Source organism: Heliangelus exortis, chromosome 2 (assembly GCF_036169615.1).
Source record: "Heliangelus exortis chromosome 2, bHelExo1.hap1, whole genome shotgun sequence".
Taxonomy (NCBI): Eukaryota; Metazoa; Chordata; class Aves; order Apodiformes; family Trochilidae; genus Heliangelus; species Heliangelus exortis.
Window position 1 is genome coordinate 134,826,478 of NC_092423.1, and position 21,701 is coordinate 134,848,178.

Sequence of the window (21,701 nt, forward strand, 5' to 3'; positions counted from 1 at the left end):
CTTACCATGTGTTACCTTGCAATAAAGTTATTAAAGCAAACACAAATTTAAATCTCACTTCACTTCTGACACTAAATGTATACGAAAAAGCCCATTTATGCTTTTGAACACAATGCCCTTATGTCAAACCAATGACAACTAGAAGATACCTGATTATATTTGCTTGAACTACAAAGAAAAAAATACAAAATTAAAAACCATCACTAACATATAAAATGTCAAAAACTCTTTACTAAATATGCTACAGTAAAGATTTTTGAACAACCCACATATAATTTAAGAAATTTCTCTAGGGGGTCAAGTCTGTAATCCTGCACAGAATATATGTCAGATCTCCATTATGAACTGGGTTATGTTTTTAATCTGCATCTTTTCATATCACATTAAGGGGAAACAAAGTATTTCCAGCCCCTGCTCAGGAACTTAATCAAAAGTGATACTCAGAACAGCAACATACTTTAGACATCCTAGAATTTATTAATTAAATTCTTCATTCCAGTAAGGTAATTGAAAGAAAGAGGATCACTCCATTCAGTAAATTATTTGTCTTCATTCTGAGACACAGACAACACAGATAGAACTAAGTAATAGGGAGAAGCTAAGCTGTTTAGCAATTAATACATGAACCATTACTATTCCCTCAGGATCCAGAAAATGGGAGTTGAAACTTAATTGTGATGTATTATCTTCTTTCCTCTACAAAAACAGGCAGTGTAGGTGTCATCTCTGTTTTACATGATAAGGTTTTGAATTCAGTATCAGATACATTCTAATTTAGTTACCATATTCCCCAGAAATGCCTGTGGCTCACTGACTCCAGAAGGAATTTTTAATAATGAGTATTCTAATTTTAGTAAATTTACCTATATTTAGGTAGATGATTCAGATTTCAATGGAAAAATCCAGAAAATAAGTGTCTTTTTTCTCTTTTTCTTGTTTTTTTCTTTTCCTCTTTTTTATTTTTTTTTTCCCCTGGACATCCTATTCAACTTGCTCAATACTGAAGATATGATTCAGTATAGAGCAAAGTTAAAGCCTTTAATTCAGGTCCTGAAACTGCAGAGGGTCTTTAGGGCACTCAACACCTTGTAGCCAGCTCCGCTTTCTGGAAACCTATGCTTAAGCATATAGAGAACTTGACAGTCAATAACTTAATTGTTAAATGTGTTTGAGTCTTGTGCTCCTAGGAGTGAAGGCTTTGGTATGAGAGTTCTGAAAATGAGTTGTCTTCTCTTTGTCTATTTTTTTCCAAGAACCTCATATCACTGTCTGAATGTTGCCACAATTGAAACAAACCTGGATGTTCCAGAAGAAAGTTACTACTTCATATAGAGGAAAATTCGGTCCTCAGTTCCACAATACATTTTGTGGTGCATGTATATTTCTCAGAGAGAGTTCTTTGTGCCAAAGAATCCATCCTTGTCTGTTTCAGGGAGGCACCATTGTCTGCCCAGCCCCTGCCCTGAAGTGTTCAAGGCCAGGCTGGATGGGGCCTTGAGTAACGTGGTCTAGTGGGAGGTGTCCCTGCCCATGCAGGGGGAGGTTGGAACTAAATGAGCTTTAAGGTCCCTTCCAACTCCAGCCATCCCTTCCAACTCAACTATGATTCAATAGTCAATCTGGTGACACTGAATGACTGACCTTCTTTGGCCTGCTGCTTGGGTACAGGTTCCTTTCAGCATAGTTATGGGTAAGATACACCTCTACAGAATCATTGTATACATTGAATCTTTTTACTGTATGAATCTTTTTACTACAAGGTATCAGTGTAAAAGAAAGTAAAAGGTTAAAATCCATAATTCTTAAAAATTTCTCATTCACAAAAAATGTAAGTAGAAATGACTCCACAAATATTGATTGGAAGAAAACTCTACTTTATGCCACTTTTGGCATTTCTTTCAAACTAGTAAGACAGAACATAAGTGGCCAGAGTTGCAAAAATAGGTTTTTTAAATCCCTTTTTCTTGATTCAATGTAGAGCTTTTACTCTAACCTTCCAAACATAAACTTATTGTCTTAGGTAAGTTTTGAGAGATTTCACTTTTCCATGAAGCATTTCAGCTTCTCTGCCAAAATTTTCATGAGCAAAATCGAATACTTTCTCTGCAAAGACAACAGTAAAATGCAGGTCTTTATAAACTGAAAATTGAAATTATTTCAGTTAATACTCCTTGGGAAAACTTACAAAGAAAGAAGAGTTCATAGGTGATCCAGAACATACCTTCACATCTGGGGAGAGGATGATTCCAATTACGGCTGATGCCATGGAGACAAGTCAGAGCTGAACTTCCAATTAATGTGTAGCCAGGAAAACACTCAAATGAAATAGTTTGTCCCACAGTAAAGTCATTCCCAATGACAAAGCCATTACGAAATGGTCGAGGGTCAGGACAACTTTGTAGTTGATATGCTGAAATAAATAATGATAACAGGAAAATCTTAAAAACTCATGGGCATCCCACACATCTTAAGTTTTATCACAGTGACAATCAAAATCATTGGTCCTACACTAGGAGAAGCATAGTGAAACATTACCAAAGAAATTCTAGAAATATGCATAAAACCTAATTTCCAATACCAAATGTCATAAGAAAAACATAATACTACATCCAAAGTTTAAATCATCTCAGGTTCTTTACACTTTGATAAAATGTTTAAATGTGTGTGTGTGAAAACAAATATCCCACATCCTACCCTACATGTTTTTGGAAGACTCCATGAAGGCAAAAATATGACTAGACTCTTTTTTAATTTTAGTAAGTACAGGAATACTGCAGTAGAGCGTAGAAAGGAATTTAGACTTTGTGGTTTCTCCACTTAGATCTTCAAAAAGATCTTCAAAGCCACTGACTAGCTCTTAGAAGACTACAAATCACTTCCAAGGGCACACTTAAGTACACTCTAATCAAAATGAACCCAAGCTGTGGACAATGAAAATGAAAAAGGCTGTAGAGTATCTAAACTAGAAGCATGGCAAAAAACTAACAGGTACAGAAGACTAATGTGATGACATGACAAGGACGAGGCTAACGCTAATGCACCTCTATAAAATCTGTAGAATTTCAAGCAGCAGAATAAAAATAAATAAAAAAAGCATATCAGATAGCCTACACTGGATTGTCAGTGATGCATGCATTGTTAAGGAACAGAACAAGGGCCAAATTAAGAAGCCCTTTCACATTTTAGCAATGGTTGAACTGGGAGCCCTAAAGTGAAAGGCATGGTATAGAGCATAAGGATACAGTGTTGTGTCAGGTGACCACCTTTCCAAGATTGAGATGGCAGAGATTTTCAGGTGGGAAAGCAGCACTGTTGTATATAAGTTATGTGTTAGAAGAAGGAAAACAGAAAAGAAGAAAAGAAAAAAAAAAAAAAAAAAAAAAAAAAAAAAAAAAAAGAAAAAAAGAAAAGGAAGTACTCACTGAAGTACTCAAATATCCACCTCACCAGGATATCCATAATTTTGAATGCAGGATATAATTGTTCCCTACAACAAGCAGTTTGAAAGCCCACAAAAAAAGATGATATTTTATATGGTACCAGCTTGGTACTTGCATGGCTCATTCAGTTCAAGCTATTTTTGGTAATATCTAGTCCACAGAGGCAGCTCACAGGAGTTTGTGAAAATGACCCAGCTCTGGATCACTTTGAGGGCTCTGTTTGCAGAGATGACCCACAGGGAGCTGTGTAGATAGCTCAGCCTTGAGTTGTCCACAGCCATAGACTGAACGTGGTGGTGCTCTGTCATTCAAAGACCAAAATCCTGAGTTGACCCTTGAAATCCCTTGATAAATAATGTGCCCTGAGTCTCAATTCAAACCACTACTCACTTGCATGAGAAAGTAAGGTAAAGAGAAGTTGGGGAGGGTTTAGTTCTGGCTTCAGCTGACAACCTTGTGTACCCAGACAATCACAACATAAGCAGAAGAGAAATAAAAACTATAGCATACCAAAGTGAACCTCAAAGATAGTAGGCAGCTCCACCACTCCATCAAAAATAATCATATTAGCAATTTAGGCATAATCTTTCCCATGGTCAGGGGGTAAAACCCCCAAAGTTTGGGTTGGGAACTGGTAGTCCTGTCTCCAGCTATACAGATGGCCTGTGTGGAGACCTTTCCCCTCTGATGAGGACACTGACCTAGGTCACTTTCCTGACTGACAGCCCTTACCTGGAGTGGAAAGTGATTATTTTTGCATGCTATTATTTTGTAACAGTGGGTGATATTTAGCATGCTTTATAGGTTGTAACAGCATGTTCCATGGACCTTTATTGGTTGTAATACTATGGCCCATGAAGCTTTACAGGTTGTAATACTGTGTTCCATTAATCTTTACAGGTTATGATAGTTTATTCTTGCTTTTAATTTTTAATAGTGCATTCTTCTCTTTTATCTGTGAAAACATGCAATTGTGGCGCATTAATATACACGTGAGGTTCAAATATACTGTTTGCTTGAGCCTTGCAGTTAAACCTCTAAGCAAAGTCAAATAAATGTTTTCCTTGAACCACACAGTCTGGTGTTTTGTTTTTTTTTCACTGTATTCAAGCCTTAGTTTGAGTTTTCATGGCAGGTATGATCTATAGTAGCTGCCATAATGCATTTTGATTGTACCAGGAGGGAGCAAGTGAAATAAACCAAGTACAGGGATATTCAGTTTAGTGGAAAGGGATTTATACAAAAACGAGGCCATGTAGATTGGAATCTGCTAATTTAGACTACTTTAAAAGACCAGGTAAAAAAATGTTCTACAATTCAGATTCTAAAAGACCCATGAAATGGTTCAGAAAAAAACCTGTATGACTCAGTAGATAAATCAAAGAAGCTACAGTGGAGGCTAGGATGGCATTTAAATAATGAAATTCTGTCTTTCCAAGAAGTGATAAAACATTACAGGTAAAATTGAAATAGAAAATAAAGAGATCAAACATAAATTGAAAAATGTCTTGCAGAAGAGGTCTCAGCTGATCATAAAGAATTATTTGAGAACATCAGAATCAAGAAGTCAGCTAGGGAACTGGTGGGACAACCTATGACAAATTAAAAAAGAGGAACTTTTATAGACGAGGATGCCACAGAGAGAAAAACTCTGTGGGATCTTTGTATTCATTTTTATTATTGAAGACGTAGATATTTCCAGACAAGATATGGTGCTTGTATTACACAAGTCTGTGACACTAGATCAATTTGAAGTAAATACAAATGTACCAAACTAAATAAGAAGGCAGAGGACCAGCAGTGGATGGCTTTCACCCACAAGAGCTGCTGAACCAAGATAGATATAATTTCAGTATCTGATCTAGAGAAAGGGGTCATTTCCCAATGTATATCTCATCTATCTTTTGAGAGGATCCTTCAAATTATGGATCAATGAGTCTCACTTCTATGCCTGGTAATATGTTACAGCATAAAATAATGAATAACATTACTGAGCACATGGTTAACCATGGTTTCTTGGGAAAGAGACTGAAGTTCTCAAAAATCATGAAGACAGTAGAAAGGATAAATGTTGAAATGCCATCAAGTCCCATAGTAACAGAATTAAGAGTCTGACAACAACTGTGAATGCTAGAAGAGTACAAAAGAAACTGGCTAAGCTTCTGTGCTGATACATAGCATGTCTCTTTGACATTTGGAAATATCATATTGAGCTAGGTGGAGGTTTTTCTGATCCAAAAAAAGTTTTCTGGTTTTATATTCTTATGTTTAAGAAAGAGGAGAAACAAAGCTGTCTATAAGAAGGCTCTATAATGAACTATGAATATTAAAGATTTTACAACAAACAAGAGGAAGCCTCTTGCACACATCTTGGTGATCATCAGTATTTGAAACACTAAATTCTTGTTATAGAACTGAGAAAAAATGTGCTAAGCAAAACCTGAAAAATCATAAGATCACAGACTGTATGCTAGAAAAAAAAAAAGAAAACAGTTCTCTTGTGTCTAACAGCACAGATAGGAATTTTTAATTCTTTGACAAATAACAGCATCTCCAGAATTATTAATGTTGCTAATAGCAGTAATAATATATGCTCTAAAATCTTTTACTGCCCTCTTAGCAATAGACTTTAAAGTTTCTTTACTCCTACCAATTGTACCATATTTGAAATAGGAACTGAATAAAAACTTACCAAGCAATTTAAGTCACGACTGACTTATTATTTAGCACTTTTTACAGTGGCTCACTTCCAGAATGTTATATAGATTTCAAGTCAATTTGGACTTGGTATTATTGAAAGAATAATAGAAGACTCTCTTAAAGTAAACTTAAATCATCTTTAAACCCCCTTTATATCATCTTTTGCCATAACTCATGAGAACATGTATAGTTCAAAATATATATTTGACCTTTTTGTGAACTACAATGATCTAATCTCTTTAAATGAATCTTATAAAAGTAGAATTATGATCTAGCAATCTGCACCACCTCAACATGGCCTGTGTGGTTAAAACAGAACAAGAGCCTTCCTGTGATATTGTCAACTAGGAAATAAAATAGATTTGGACACTTCTGAGTTGGCATTATTCAGAACTATCTTACAATTCAGTACTCTAAAACAATAGTTACATTTTCTCCTTCCAGAACCCAAGACACAAACTGAGATTCTCATGTGCTTATAAAGCTCAAGATGTTTACTTTGTAAATACATGCAAGTAAATTAGTATGTCAACCAAGTTGGAAATTGGAAAATTATCTGTTTGCCTGTATTTGGACTGCTTTTTAAAAACAATATGCAGTTATTTTTCTTTTTTTGTCTTAATTTTTGGCATTATTCTCTATTATGTTGATGCATGACACTGGTTTTAAACAGACAAATGTTTTATTACAGGTTTACCTTTTAGGACTGCCAAAAAAAAAAAAAAAAAGGTAACCTTCCAAAGCCACTTTGTTCTCACATAAGAGTTTCAAAATCTCACCTTGATATACAATGTGAAATCCTTGTTTGTTCTGTGAGTAATCACTGTGAAAGTATAAGCTGGTTTCGTGAGTTGTGCTGAACAGAGAGGCTGGCAGCTGAGGGCCACTTAGTCGCCCAATAACAGTGCTTGTTTCTGTAGATCCACTTCTAACTTCTAAGTAATCATGTATGGTCTCCGTTGAGAAATTCACAAATTGCAAATGGACACCTGAAAAACATCATTAGTAAATAAAAGCCACCAGTAGCAATACCAGCAGCAAAATAAAGTATGCACGTTTTATATTGACAAGATCAGAAAATACTGTAACCAGTGGAATTACATGTGGAAATACACTTCCAGGTGCAGTCCAAGGATTTCAGTTTGAAGCATTCTTTCTCCTCATGCACTACCAGTTCTGAGACAATAGCAAGGAATGCTAAACCTGAAATATTCACATGATTTAAAGCATTGAACTGTGGGTATTCCACATTTTGGCAAAGTTTGTTGTTTGTACATTTACAGCAAATCAGTGCTGAACATTAAATACATTCAATTTAGCTAAATCTTTACTGTTTTCAAGTGCATAAAATAGTCATCAGTTCTAGAAAAATATTTTGTGTGCCACAAAAAAAAAACCAAAACACAGCAGCAGAATTCTATCCCAGAGGTATTTGCACTTCAGTTGTACATCAACTGATCTCTCTCTGCTTATATATATCTATATATATGAGACAGTAGTAATTATGTATATAATATGGTTTATTCATATTGTAAAGGTACGTGGAAGGAAAGCGTCTGCTCCTTTATGGGTACCTGATTAAGGACATTTCTCAATGAAGCAAGGGAAAATAGGAAAAGGAGGAAGCCATAAGCAAGAACAGATGGTTAATCACACTCATTGATGAGGTCAAATGAGATTGTGAGAATTTTATTCCGGTGAGACTATCAGATCAGGGACTTTATCAATTGGGAAACAAACAGAAAAAGGGAAACCAGAAACCAAATTCTGCAAAACACAAACCTGAAAAACCAAACATGAAGCCACTGACGAGAAACAAACCTTGCCAATCACACTACACTGTGAGGGGAGCAGGAATTCGATAAGACTTTTACAAACCCCTGAGGGGATGAACAGGAGAAAGGGAAGCATGGAGGAACTGAGATGACCTTTAAGACTCTTTAAAGAGTTTTGTGTTTATATATATTTCTATGTAAGTTACAACACAGTAGAATTCGTATTTTCCTGGAGTTAGTGCACCTATGGGATGATAATAGAGTATTTTCATTAATCAGATGTTGCGTTCCACTGCTGCTCCTGTCAAAGACTATCAACACAATTTCATATAAAGTTGAAAGGAAAATACATAATGTCAGATTAATTATTATTGAAAAGTCATGACTGATTTTGTAACTGTAATAGCTAAAGTATTTGTCAGTGTCTTTTAGAGTTTTCTCCCCTCATACCATTTAAAATTTATGAATAATGTTTTTCTGAACCATGTACCACTTTATACACTACGGGAAAAATAGTTGGCGCATAATTAAATTACTATTATTACCTTCATCATTTCAGTCTCTATATAAAGATAAAAGATAATGTATAAAGATAATCTAAATGTGATAAGAAAGCTTCTGCTTATAAGTGTCATTCTTTGACTTTACCAGCCTTCCAAATATTTCCTACAGAGAGAATCCAGTTATATTCCAAGATCAGTCTTTCTCTATCCATGTTATTTTTAGGCTCAGACTTTTATTTGATCCTGTGACCCAAATAACTGTCCAAAGTTTAAAGTGTCAGTTACTGCCAACTCATTCTATCTCACTGCCATTCTTTCACCCACTTTCATACAAAACCAGCTCTAATATATTTTCACCCATCATTCATCCTGCTGTACTACACTGTCTTCCACTACAGATTCCTGAACCCTATCAGTCTTCCAAAGTATTAATTCTTTCCTCAGATTGAAGCTCCTGCCTATATTTGGCCCAGCATCAGAGTTACTCATCACTTTTTCAAGATTTTTTTTCTTTATTGCAATGAAATTTTGCCTTTATTTTCAATTTAATTTTAACGTATCATGATTAGAAGTGGTAAAAAATGTCAAGTGCATTTAAATCAGTGCAGTTTCAATTTTCTTGTAGAAAAAGGAGCATTTTGTTTTCTTATGAGTGAACTAGCAGGTATCTTAATGGGATCTGAAGATTCTAGACAGCATTGTAACTGATGATCACAGAATCACAGATCATGATGGTAGGAAAAGACCTCTAAGTTCACTGAGTTCAACTGTCAGCCCCCCCTTGCCATAGTATGTCCTGAAGTGCCAGATATAAACATATTTTTTAATACCTTGACTGATGGTGACTCCACCACTTCCCTGGGCAGCCTGTTCCAGTGCCTTACTACTCTTTCAGTACAGAATTTCTATCTACACTATACACTAGAACTGGTCACATCAAGGTATCTCGAATTCAGATAATGGCATAATTAAAATACCAGTGACATAAAATGCTATAATAAAATATCTATAAAATGCTAATAATAATTATTAATTGATTATAAAATCAATATTCTGACTTTTGAACAAAATGCAAACATAACAATTCAGTTCTATATGGAAATGCCTATACTGAAATAATGTATTTCTCAGAGTTGCTCAAGAGGTTGGCCAATATAACTGAAATGCTAATATTGCCTATACAAAATCATGGTAAAAGTAAAAAGTCTGAAGATATATCTACCTTCAGGACTAGAAAGAGGACCTGGGCAATGGCAACTGTAAATTCCACTGCAGACACCACAGAAAGATTACCCCAAAGCTAGGGGTAATTTCCAAACACATGAAAAACAAAAAGGGACTTAGGAACAGTCAACATATATTTACTAACAGCAAATGACAGTTGATCATTATTTCCTTCTATGATTAAATTGAAAAACGAAGAATGAGGGTTATAGTATAATCTCACTCTACTATGACATTTGACTCAGTCTTCTATAGCATTCCCATCTGGAAGATGAAATAGATGAACTTGATGAATGGACAGAATGCACACTAAAAATTGATAGAACTTCAAGACTCCATGAAAGATAATCCATCACTCAACATCTATCTGGTAGTCAGTGACACGTCCAATATTCTATGGGTTGATATGGGAACTTAAACTGTTCAATGTCTTCATGAGAGACCTGGACAATGAGAATGAATCCTCAACAAACCTGTGGAGGCTGCTAAACTAAGGGTTGTGGATTATAAACCAAATGGCATAACTTCTCTCCAGAGAAACAACAGAAGTGTTGAAGGCTGAGTAATGAAACTGTTCTTAGCGGTTTGCACAAGAAATGCAAAGCTCTGCACCTGGAACGTGAAATCCTTCTGTTACAGACTGGGAATTGATTACAGAAGTAGCAGCCCTGCTGAGAAGCAACAGCCAGTTACGGTGGATTTGATTTAGTGCTACCAACTATGAGTAGAGAAGCCTGACAACTTAGGGTGAAGTCTTCTAGAGGTCCCTTATGAGAACATTTCTTTGCTGCTGTAATATCCGCCTAGGATATTCAAAGCAGCTTACTGGTAATATAATAAACTCAGATGTAGCTTCAACTTTTTCTAAACTGATACCAATTTGGCTTGAAGTATTAGCAATGGATATTAGATTTTGTTCAGTTTATGGCCTCACAAAGATAAATCAAACCTGTTAAGTTGGAAATTTATGCTTAATTCTAAATAAACAACTTTGTCTTTATCAGAAAATGGTACTATATGTTAAACAAAAAACAAGAACTTTGAAGTTTTTCTTTGCTTAGGTTTTTGGGGAGGGCGCTGGGTTGGGTTTTTTTTTATTTGTTTGTTTGCTTCAGGCTTTGAGAACTTTAAATTAATTATAATTCTTTCCTTTTTTACCAGGATAAATATTTACATTATTTAAAAATCCATGTTCAGCATTTTGAATGTAAAACAATCCCAACAAATCTTATTCATGAAAGAACACATACCAAAACCAATAGGCAGCTTTATTGTCCATGTGCAATCCAAACTGCTAGGATAGTTACCAGGAAACCCAGGGCTGAGGATCACTCCACTGAAGTCTGACATGCCACCACCACATTGTGCTGCAAAAAAAACCCCAAGCAAAGACACTTTTCAAATGAGTAGAATGAGCTAAAAATTAATCCAGAATATTGAATATCCTTCCAATACTAACAATATAATATTAACTAGGCTTACATTTCAATAAATAAATAAATGCTCTTTAATCACTAAGTATCTGTAACAATATTATTTACAAATAGGTGCTTTAAACATATGTATCTACTCTCAATTGACCTAAAAGGAGAATTCATGTTTACTCTATGTGCATTACTTGGCACATATCAGCTCCTAGCAACGTTGACTCAATTCCACATTAGTTTGCAAACGAGCATCAAAATAACTACCTGCAAAAATGGAAAAAAAGGAAAATACCCTCCTAAATTTCAGCACAGCATTTATCTTCAGAACTTACTATAGAGCAGTGTAATTAAAGTATCAGACTTCCTGGACACATGTTAATACATAATGATGAAAATGGACGACTAACTCCTAAAAAAATTGTTACAAACATCTGAAACTTCTTGAATATTTATAAATTCTAAGCTGAGGGAGCTCGGTACCTCATAGAAGGTTTTAAACATCTCATAGGATGAATAAAGGAATTATGTGAAGCAGCTCAAGATGATATACAATCTATCTTGAAGAAAAACAAAGTATAAAATCTTTGATGAGTTCTGCAGTCTACTTTCCACATATCGAAGATTACAAATACAGGTAACTTTTACAGCCACGGAATCTAAACAAAAAGGAATTTCTGTTCACTGGAAGAAAATGCAAACAGAAGGAGTTTTACGTCCCTTGCATTTATTTTACATATTACAGGACTATATTTAAATGCACTTCAGATGTTTCATTTGGGTTTCTAGCAGGACTTCATAGCTTTTTCCAACGAAGTTAATATGGTCATGTATATAGTTCAATTTAAAAAGTTATATATCTTCCTGAATTGGGCATACATGCCTTATGTTGAACTTCCTTGAGATGAAAATGTCATGCTTTTTTATTTTCATATTTCTATAATAGACATCATTCTGCAGTGGAAATGATTCATTAATAAATTAACTGTGTTTGCAAGGGTCTCTGGAGGTCTCACCACTGACAGTGAATTGATGATAGATTCTGACTAGAATATAGTTCATTATTTCTTCTTCAGATTAGACATTTCAGAAAACCTTTGTCAATCTAAGTATGAAATATACTTGAAAATCTTCAATTTTGACTTCTAATTAAGTTCTTCCAGTTTTGCCTGTTCTTTCCTCCAGTGTGTATCTCTTATCTTTTGAGTTATCTGGTTTTCTTCTTCTGGTATATGTAAGAGAGTTTATGTATGCTGAACATACCTAAGCATATTGGAATTGGATAATTCCATCTTCTTACTGGTCCAGGCATACAGGTGATATGTGAATGTCCCTAAAATGACACAATATTTTCTAAGTCATACAACAAAAATATGCAATTTTCATTAATATTAATAATACAGGCTTATCATTAATATTAAGAAATACGATTTATAATTTTAAATGCCATCAAAGTTTATAAAACCTTAACACAGATTGTATCATATCTTCAATGTAACAAAGCCTGTAATCTTAACTATGTGACTGTTAGCCCACTAGGGAATTGTGTCTATGCCCTTAATATTATTTTAACAGTATAACAGTATCCAGATGAATTCTAATCATACCAGCTTTTGTTTAAACCAACGTCTAGAAAGTAAAGGTCTAAGCAACATTTACATTGTGCTGATCTGCATCATCTATAGAAATAGATTATGCAGAAATCTGCATAATATATATCTGCATAATCTATGAAAAAAAATGTGAACTATCTACATTATACAGTACTGACTTCATATCTTATATTCATAATAGCTGTTCTAAATGCTGTCGTTATTCTTACCCTGAAACATTTGGTTTACGCTGCCAAAAGCTGAGCTATTTAAGGATATTCTTGACTATACAAGTCCCTTTACAAAAGATGAGGTAGTATGATTTCAAGGCAATCTATTACAGATAAATTCCAAATGCACCAGTGTGATCCTCTGTGCTGTTCATCAGCTTCATGTAATTGTAATGGTCTTCCAGAGACAGCAAAAAAAATGAAAAGTCGTAAGAGAAAGCTGTAATTGGGATAGCTTGCAAAACCATACAGTATATACTCTAAGATGATCTAGTACAAAAAAAAAAATCAGTAGTTTTTAGCCTGTTTGTACGAAGACAAAAATTAGTTTTTCATGTTACATCTCCTTATCAGTTCAGAGGCTGTAGCATTTGACGGAAGCAAGTATCTCTAATTTATCAATCTGTAACCCATTTTTTTTCTCTCCTAGAAGAAAAATGAACACTTTCTCCATAGTGCAAATAGACAAAATGAAAGGGTCAAAATCATGTTGTAAAGCCATAAAGCCAGTATGGAGGTAAGAGATTTTACATGTGTGTTTGCACATTCTGTGCTCCAATGTTCTTTATATTTTCTTTATAGCAGACACTTATGGTGTCTTGTCTGCTCATACATTTGTATTTAAGTATAAAAAATAAAAAAAAACAGGAGGAACAAAAAATGACAGATTGTTCCCAATAATGACTAGATAAAATCAAGCCATCTAAGAAGTAAATTTCAATAGTCATTTTCAGAACTGAAATCACAGGATGTTTCAGTTGTTCTTGAAATGCTAGAAGGCTGCAGACAAGACTAGGAACTCTGCCTTGAACTGAAAGCTTGGATAGTAGTCCCATATCCAAACAGGAGATGAAATCTGGAAGAAGCCAAGCTTATTTAGTTTTTATCACTATACATAAACTGCAGAGATTTTAAGTCCAAAAAAGTAATTCAATTACTACTTTGATGGAGTGCATATGATCCCAGTATTTAGGTCTTCGCAGAATTATGTAAAATAAATATTTGAAATTGTTAGCATTTGAAAACTTCACTTCAGTTAGTTAGCCTGATACTCATCAACATGTGTTACAGGCCAGACTAAAGTTAATGAAAATAAACTGCCAAGTTAGCTTTTTGCTATTTTACTCCAAAGGTATCAGTAGCTCCATTAGCTTTTAATCATATGCTTATATATATATATATATATATGCTTATATATATATACACAAAACATTTTCTCCCTTTAAGACTTTTTTTAGTTGTTATTTGTAAGAAATGCAATTGTTTTCTCTCTTTTTACCCTGTCAAACAGCTAGGTAAAGTGGAGACTGTTGTCTGCTGAGTCACAAATGTGAAAAAACGTAATCGTTGAAAAGAATAACCTACCAACTGGAACCACTATACTATTGGGCAGTGGCTGAAGCAGAAAGAATACTCAGTTTAGGACTACGCTGTACAGCGTAAATGTACAAATTTTTGAACGTATTTTGAAGATCTTTTCTGTAGGCAGACAGAGTCCTACTGGTTATATATCACAAGCAACTCAAAGTGGGAAATTAGCCACAATTAACAATCACTGCATTGCCCCTAGTTGTACCTTTTGCTAATACAAGAGCATAAAAAAACTTGTTTGGCAAAAATACATCCATATTTGAAAACTTTTTTGGATAAAATCTCTGAGAAACTACTGAAAGAAAGTAACATTATCCAATTTACTGAAAAAACACAACCGTTTTCTGTCCCTTTTTTCTTATTCCTCCTGTTCACTTACTTTCTTTTTCATCCTGTATATAGGTAACTACTGACAATTGCTCATCAAGTAATTTACCTCAAATTACCAACACTGCATGGCTCATCTATCAATACCAAAAATGCCACCAGTAACAGGTAACAACCTATAGTCATTAGTGCAGATAAACCACAAAGCCATACATTTCTGATGGAGTATTTAGGTTGCTGCTAATTTAAAATTTGCTTACCAGTCATGTAAGGTTATCACATATTTAAAAATCCTGAAGAGTCCAGTGTCCATTTCATATTGACACACTTGCACAAAACCACATTAAAGAATTAAAGGCACCATTTGAAACGGGAAGTTTGGCTCACCTGAAGAGAATAACCCTGGTCACACTGGAATGACACTACATCTCCAACCATGTATCTGTCTCCAACTTTGATCCCATTGCTTGGGGTCTGGGGTTCAGGACAAGAATCTAAACCTATAGCTGTGAAAAATTGAGAAGTTTAGATATTATAAGGAACATAAATTCATATTTTGGAACAAATGTTAAAAAAAAAAAAAAAAAAAAAAAAAAAGGGAGAAAAATCTTTCCTGAGTAAAGAAAAATTAAGGAATAATCAAGATGGCAACAAACACTTCCCAACAATCTGCAGCCTCAACTCAAATTCTCCTCTAAATTTCCACTATTTCCTGGCTCAGACTGAGGGATTTGCACCCCTAGTATCACTGCTAATTCAAACTGGGAGCATCCTCATGTTCCTCTTTCAGCCTTTGTTGTGAGGGATGCTGGTCACTCCCACACTACAAGCAAAACACGGGAAAACAAGTGCAAAATATAACTGCTTCCATGCTTTCAATCCTTCACAGGTCTGACTCCTATTCATACACACACACATTTACATTTACATTTGGTTTCACCTAATTTGTTTTTTTTTTAGTGAAGCATTTAAGTATCTATCTTTCCTATTGCAATAGAAGCTAGTTTGCCAAGAGACTGTAGGCTATTTCATGGTCATCAAAAAGAGAAATAATAAAAATTCTTCTACACTGCATCTTCTGAGGAAGATCCATGAACATACAAATATGTGCACCATGAAGTCTGAGTAGCTCAGTTACTCTCTTTGCCTGCTGTAAGAATTATACCCTAACTAGTTGTGAAACCAGGGCTGTGAACTAAACATCAGTACATAGGGAATTCAACAATAGAATGACTTCAATATAATATCAATATCTGCATGCTTAAAAGGTTATTAATGTAACAGATCACTTCATGTAAGAATCTCACTAAGTAACAATTACTTGTTACAATCTCTTAAAATGCTGTAATTTAATATTATATGTTACATACAAGGAATTCTAAGGAATTTATAGAGCATATATAGTATTTTTTCTCTATAAGGTATGTTTCGTGCATCAATAATAATTTTCATTACCATAATTTTACAGTAACATCGCAATGTAAAAATGCAATAAAAAATAAATTGAGTACCTGGCATTTAGTAAGTAAGTAGACATTAAACTGATAATCCAGTTTGTAATTTCTGTTCTTAACAATGCATTTGGTATATGCGAATTTACATAAAACAATACTGAAAAAAAAACCTGAACTAAAATAATTGGAATCTACAATCTGTTTTTACAAGTAAAGCCCAGGACCATGAAAATATAAACTTTCTGCTATAAAGAATAATTCAATTCTAAATTGCAAAAATCTTTAACACCCTTGAAGTTCTTATTTTCTCTGCTGAGATCAGTAATGAGAAGTAAAAACATACTTTTTACTGCAGATATCTGTTAATGCAAGTAACAAATAACTTATACAGATCCACCAACTGAGAAGTTGTACTCAGTATTGTCTGGTTACTGTTAACTTTGTGAATTATATGTGAAAATTATATGTTAAAATTTATACTTCGGTATTGAGAAAAGGAAAAACATGTCCTCTACAATATTCGATACTCCTTTGCATATTTTTTGTGTGGAAAATGAGGACTAAATTAAGATCTATAGTGGCATAAAACATATGAACCTGATGTGTTCAACAAACCATTCTGGGGTGCTCTTTGTATGTACAATACTTCAGTTGATGTGATATATTTTCATATTTAAGGTACCCATTGGAATATATAAATTGCATGTTATGAATAGAGTAAGAATTTAAAGATTTTACAAAGAAGTAAAAATATATTAGGAATAAAGATTGATAAGAAAAATATTCAGTTTTGGAACATGAATGTTTCTGTTGATTCCTTTCACTAATGATCAGAAAGTACTGTTTTTCAGACTAACTTCCTGTATCAAATTCATGATTCAGACCACAGCAGAGTTTTTAATAATTTCTTCTTGAAAAAAAAAATATTAAGCTACAGATATAAAAAACCCATATAAATCAGAAAACTTTCCTCCGATTCACGGGTACAATCTGAAGTTGTAAACAGCCAAGAGATTATCTGTGTTTCTAAGTAGCAGGATAATTCTAACCTGTAATTAATGTTTAATTATAGACAAGTGATCAGGCAGCAATCTTATAAGGCTGTGTTCTCTGACTGGCTAATCAGACAACCAGACCATGGGATTTGCATACTGTAAAACTGACAAGAAATAACCATGACACAATTATGAAGATCAGACACCAGAACCAATACAAGCTGAGGGAAATGCTAGGGGAAAAAAACAACTTGCAACAAATTATTACTGACTGCCAGAATTCCTATCATTCAGCTAAGGCAATCTCATTCTGACAGAACGTTTATAATTACAGTCCTTTCTGCTGGTGAGGTACTCAGCAAAAATAAAAACATTTGAAATAATTCTGCTGTTTTTTTCACCAACCCATGAGTACTTGTCAGTTATTTATTTAAGCAGCACAGCTGCTATTTTCAGTTTATTCATTCTTCTATTTTCACTGAGGGTGATTTTCATGTCCTACACCTATATACAAAACACATACAAATACACTCTATAGTAGATACTAAATAGTATATATATATTATCGTATTTGGCATAATTTGCAGATTTTGGTGGAGTGTGGTACATTGTGGCACTGCAAGGGTTGCATCTTTGGAACAGACAAGAGGCTGTGCTGGATATAGTTGCTTCCAGCCAGCTCTGGCCAGGTCCTGTGCACCTACCAGAGGACACAGCTGCATGAACCAGAGGAGTTTGTGTTGCCTCTGAACCACTCAGATATGCCTCTGTGAAAACAGTGTGTTAAGCACCAAAAAAAAAGGAACAGCAAGGCTAGAGCACAAGGAGAGAGAAGATCTCACTGGAGGATGACAGAGAGAAAAGCGTGACCAAGCAGAGGCTGCAGCTGCAGCTTCTGGCTGAGCAGGGGCTGGAGCACCAGCATCCACTCAAGCAGGCACTGAGAAGTGGGAAACTGAGGGGACCACAGGAACTATGGGACACTAACGCAGCCTGCTGCTGTACTACCCCTGCCTCACCAAAGGTACAGTGTAGAGTGTGGCAAAAAATGTGGAGAAAAAAATGTGTGTGTGTAGGTGACTGGAAGGAGTCAGGAGTGTTTTCCTAAGGGTTCATCTGTTATTATTTTGTTCAATATCAGAATTGGTAATTAAGTTATAATTGGCAAAGCAGTTAAATTAAGAACACCTAAATCAGTATGCTGGTTTTGCCTGAAACAATTCTATACATACACTACATCTTGGTATTCCGATTGTTATATGACCATATCTGCATTTACTGATAGCTGCTCTATGTTCAGAAAAGCTTTTAAAGAGAGTAAAACCAAATGAAAGTTGAAAACAAGACAAACGAAACTTCCTGGTCTTTGTAGTATAGGTTTCGGGCCTGATTTTCCTCTCTTGGAATTAAATGAGGATTTTGCCAATGATGTTGGAGTAATGGCATGTAGCTTACTATATGCAATAGCACTGAATATTCTTCTTTCGTGTAATTTATAGGATTCTTAAGGTTGAAAAGACCTCAAAGATCATCAAGTTCAACTGTCAACCCAATGCCAGCATGCCCACTAAACTATGTCTTGAGGTGCCACGTCTATACATTTTTTAACATCTTAAGGGACAGTGACTCGACCACTTCCACGGGCTGCCTGTTTCAGTTTAGGTGCGCCTGATGTGTTAAACGTGCCAGTACTCTCAGTTTTTGCATTACCTGTATACTCAAGATGAAATCCAGCAGCTGAAACACTGATATCAGACTGAAAATTTAGGTAGAGATTATTTGATGTGCTGTTGAGAAGTGTTGGTATGGTTATTCCTGAAAAGAGAAATCAAAATATTACTGAAACGCACAGACTGAGATAAATACATACGCAAATATGAGTATGTGTATAAAAACAGACAAACAGAAAAAGAGCAAGAGAGAAAGAAGGGAGAGAGGATGAGAGAAGGAGAGTGAGGTCACATAACCAATTCCACCATCTATGGTCATCATGGATGTTACCAAATATTTGGCCCTATGAGAATTCTGTTACATTTTCAATCCACCAAAAATATCAGAGAAATGAAAGGTAGGTAATCAGGGAATCAGAGTCTAATATAAATTTCTGTTACCATAGGATCATTTATGTTAGGAAAGACCTTTAAGATCACTGAGTCCAGCCATAAGCCTAAAACTGACAAGTCAACCACTAAACTATGCCCTGAAGCACCACATCTACACATCTTTTGAATACTTCCAGGGCCAGCGACTCAACCACTTGCTGAGTAGCCTGTCCCAGTGTCTGAAAAACCTTTCCATGAAGAAGTTTTTCCTAACATTCAATCTAAACCTCCCCAGTGCAACTTGGGACCACTTCCTATTGTCCTATCATGTTACTTGGGAGAAGAGACCCAACATCCACCTCGCTACAAAATTCTTTCAGGTACGTCTCCCTTCAGCCTCCTTTTTTTCCAGACTAAACAACCCCAGTTCCCTCAGCCACTCCCTGTAAGTCTTATGCTCTAGGCTCTTCACCAGTTTACCTTTTCTTCTTTGGACATGCTCCAGAACTTCAGTGTCCTTGTACTGAGAGGTCCAGAACTCAACACAGTACTCTGTTGTAGCACCATCAGTGCTGAGTACAGGGAGACAATCAGTTCCCTAGCTCTGCTGGCCACTCCACTTCTGACACAAGCCAGGATGCTGTTGGTCTTCTTGGCCATTTGGGCACACTGTTGGTTCCTATTCTTCCAGTTGCTGATCAACACCTCCAGGTGTTTTTCCTCTGGACAGCTTTCCAGCCACTCTTCCCCAGGCTTGTAACATTCCAAGTATTTTGACCCAAGTGAAGGACTGGACACTTGACATTGTTGAATCTCATACAATTGGCCTCAGTCCATTGATCAATCCTGTCCAGATCCCTCTGTAGAGCCTTCCTACCCCCAAGCAAATCAACATTCCCACCCACATTTGTGTCATCTGGAAACTTACTGAGGGTGCCATTGATCACCTCGTTCAGATCACTGATAAAGATAGAAAAGGGAACTGGCCCCAACAAATACTTTTGGGAAACATCTTTTGTAAACAGCTGTTAACTGGATTTAACTCCATTCACAAGTCTCTGGGCCTGGCCATCCAACCAGTTTTTTACCCAGTGAAGTATACACCCAACTTTTACACATATGTACCCACAGAAGGAGAAATACTCTCTAGGGTTTTAATAAAAGCAGGAGAAAATCCTATAAATGGAATAATTTTAAATGTAACAGCCAAATATTTCATGTGGATCTGAATTTATTTTGTGGGGCTATTCTTAGAAATGTGATTGATTAGTTATTTGTGTTTCAGCACAATACCAGACAACAATCTTACTCTCTGTGATCTCATTCCATTCACAGTAATGAAGAGGAATAAAGGAAAACAACAAAACAAGAAAAAATAAGGCAAACAGAACTTTCTCATTTATCTAAAATAACAATAAAGAATGCTAAAATAGATATCTAGTTCAGGAGTCTCCGAATGTTATTTAATTTCTAACATTTTTAAATATTCAGTTTTATGAAAATCTGCTAGTGGATGATAGATTAAACAAATTTTTTACTGTTGATTATATGAGAATAAGAACCACACACACACATACATACACACAAAAGAACTGGAAAGAGTTGTGTACAATCAAGAGTTGAAATTGTGAAATACTTATTATTGCAAAAGCTTCTCGGTTACCTGAATAACTTCCAAGCCTTGGAGCATTGTTGTCAGCACCATCGTAAAAGTCTAAGGAATCCCAGTTGTGTTCTGTGGCAAAACTCACCACTTGCACCTATAAAGAAAAATATGAGGTAACGAACATAAAATTCTTCCCCTCTATATTCAAGCACTAAGACAACTGTACGTTGTTGTAGCCCCTGTTACTTTCAGTCAGAAAAAGTTGCATCTTGTTCTCATTGTTAAAGAGAATGAAAAGTCATCATTAAGTTAATAAAACTGCATTGCAGTATTTTTTGTATTTAACTGCCAATGCAGACTTCTAAATTCTGTTACTCTGCTGGCAACTATATTTTACCTCTGACAAGAGCCACACAACTCTGAAAATCATCGAGCTATAAAAAAGAAAGACAAAACATGGTATTGTTAGTTACTGCCTTTTCTTTGTGATTCTCTCTAGTTTATCCAGGGCTAAAAACAGTCCCATAGTGATTCACACTGCTTCATCTATCTTGCCATTTTCAATTCTGCCTGCAGGTAAGAGCAACCTCCTGTGTTTGGTTACCTTCCTCATTGACTCATAGCCTGAGGAGGAGCAATCACTAGCATGCTACAAGCAAAAGGCAGAACATTCAGTTAATTACTTCCAGAGGTAACAACATACCCACGCTCGTAAGATGGAAAGCAGTGAGCAGACAGACTGCAAGAGGGAAAATATATCTGCTTCTCATATAGTGAAAACACTTCCCACAAAGTAGAGACATACCAAGTTTCTGGTATTTCCCTCCAAGGAGGAGGATCTGTTAGTTTCTTATTTTAGTGAAATAACTTTTTAATGGAAAAACATTTAAAGAGCAACAGAAGAACTGATGAAATCCCAACCACTCTCAAAAGTGGCACCTTAGAAAAGAAGTTACCGAACTATGCTTCTTTCACTATTCTTCTGCTCTGCTTTTTCTCTCTTATTTTCTCCAAAATG

At 35.4% G+C, this 21,701-nt stretch overlaps 1 protein-coding gene across 2 annotated transcripts in view; it reads right to left on the bottom strand.

Annotated features, from left to right (window-relative positions):
• Positions 1-21,701, bottom strand: part of CSMD3 (CUB and Sushi multiple domains 3) — a 544,465-nt gene that overhangs the window by 85,189 nt on the left and 437,575 nt on the right. For both annotated transcript variants that reach the window (XM_071738231.1, XM_071738232.1), the window contains 7 exons: positions 20,741-20,837; positions 18,746-18,850; positions 14,974-15,092; positions 12,330-12,399; positions 10,893-11,009; positions 6,920-7,129; positions 2,222-2,410 (listed from right to left, as the gene is read on the bottom strand). In XM_071738231.1, the coding sequence (XP_071594332.1) occupies positions 2,222-2,410; positions 6,920-7,129; positions 10,893-11,009; positions 12,330-12,399; positions 14,974-15,092; positions 18,746-18,850; positions 20,741-20,837 (907 nt within the window). The remainder of the gene's footprint in view (positions 1-2,221; positions 2,411-6,919; positions 7,130-10,892; positions 11,010-12,329; positions 12,400-14,973; positions 15,093-18,745; positions 18,851-20,740; positions 20,838-21,701) is intronic.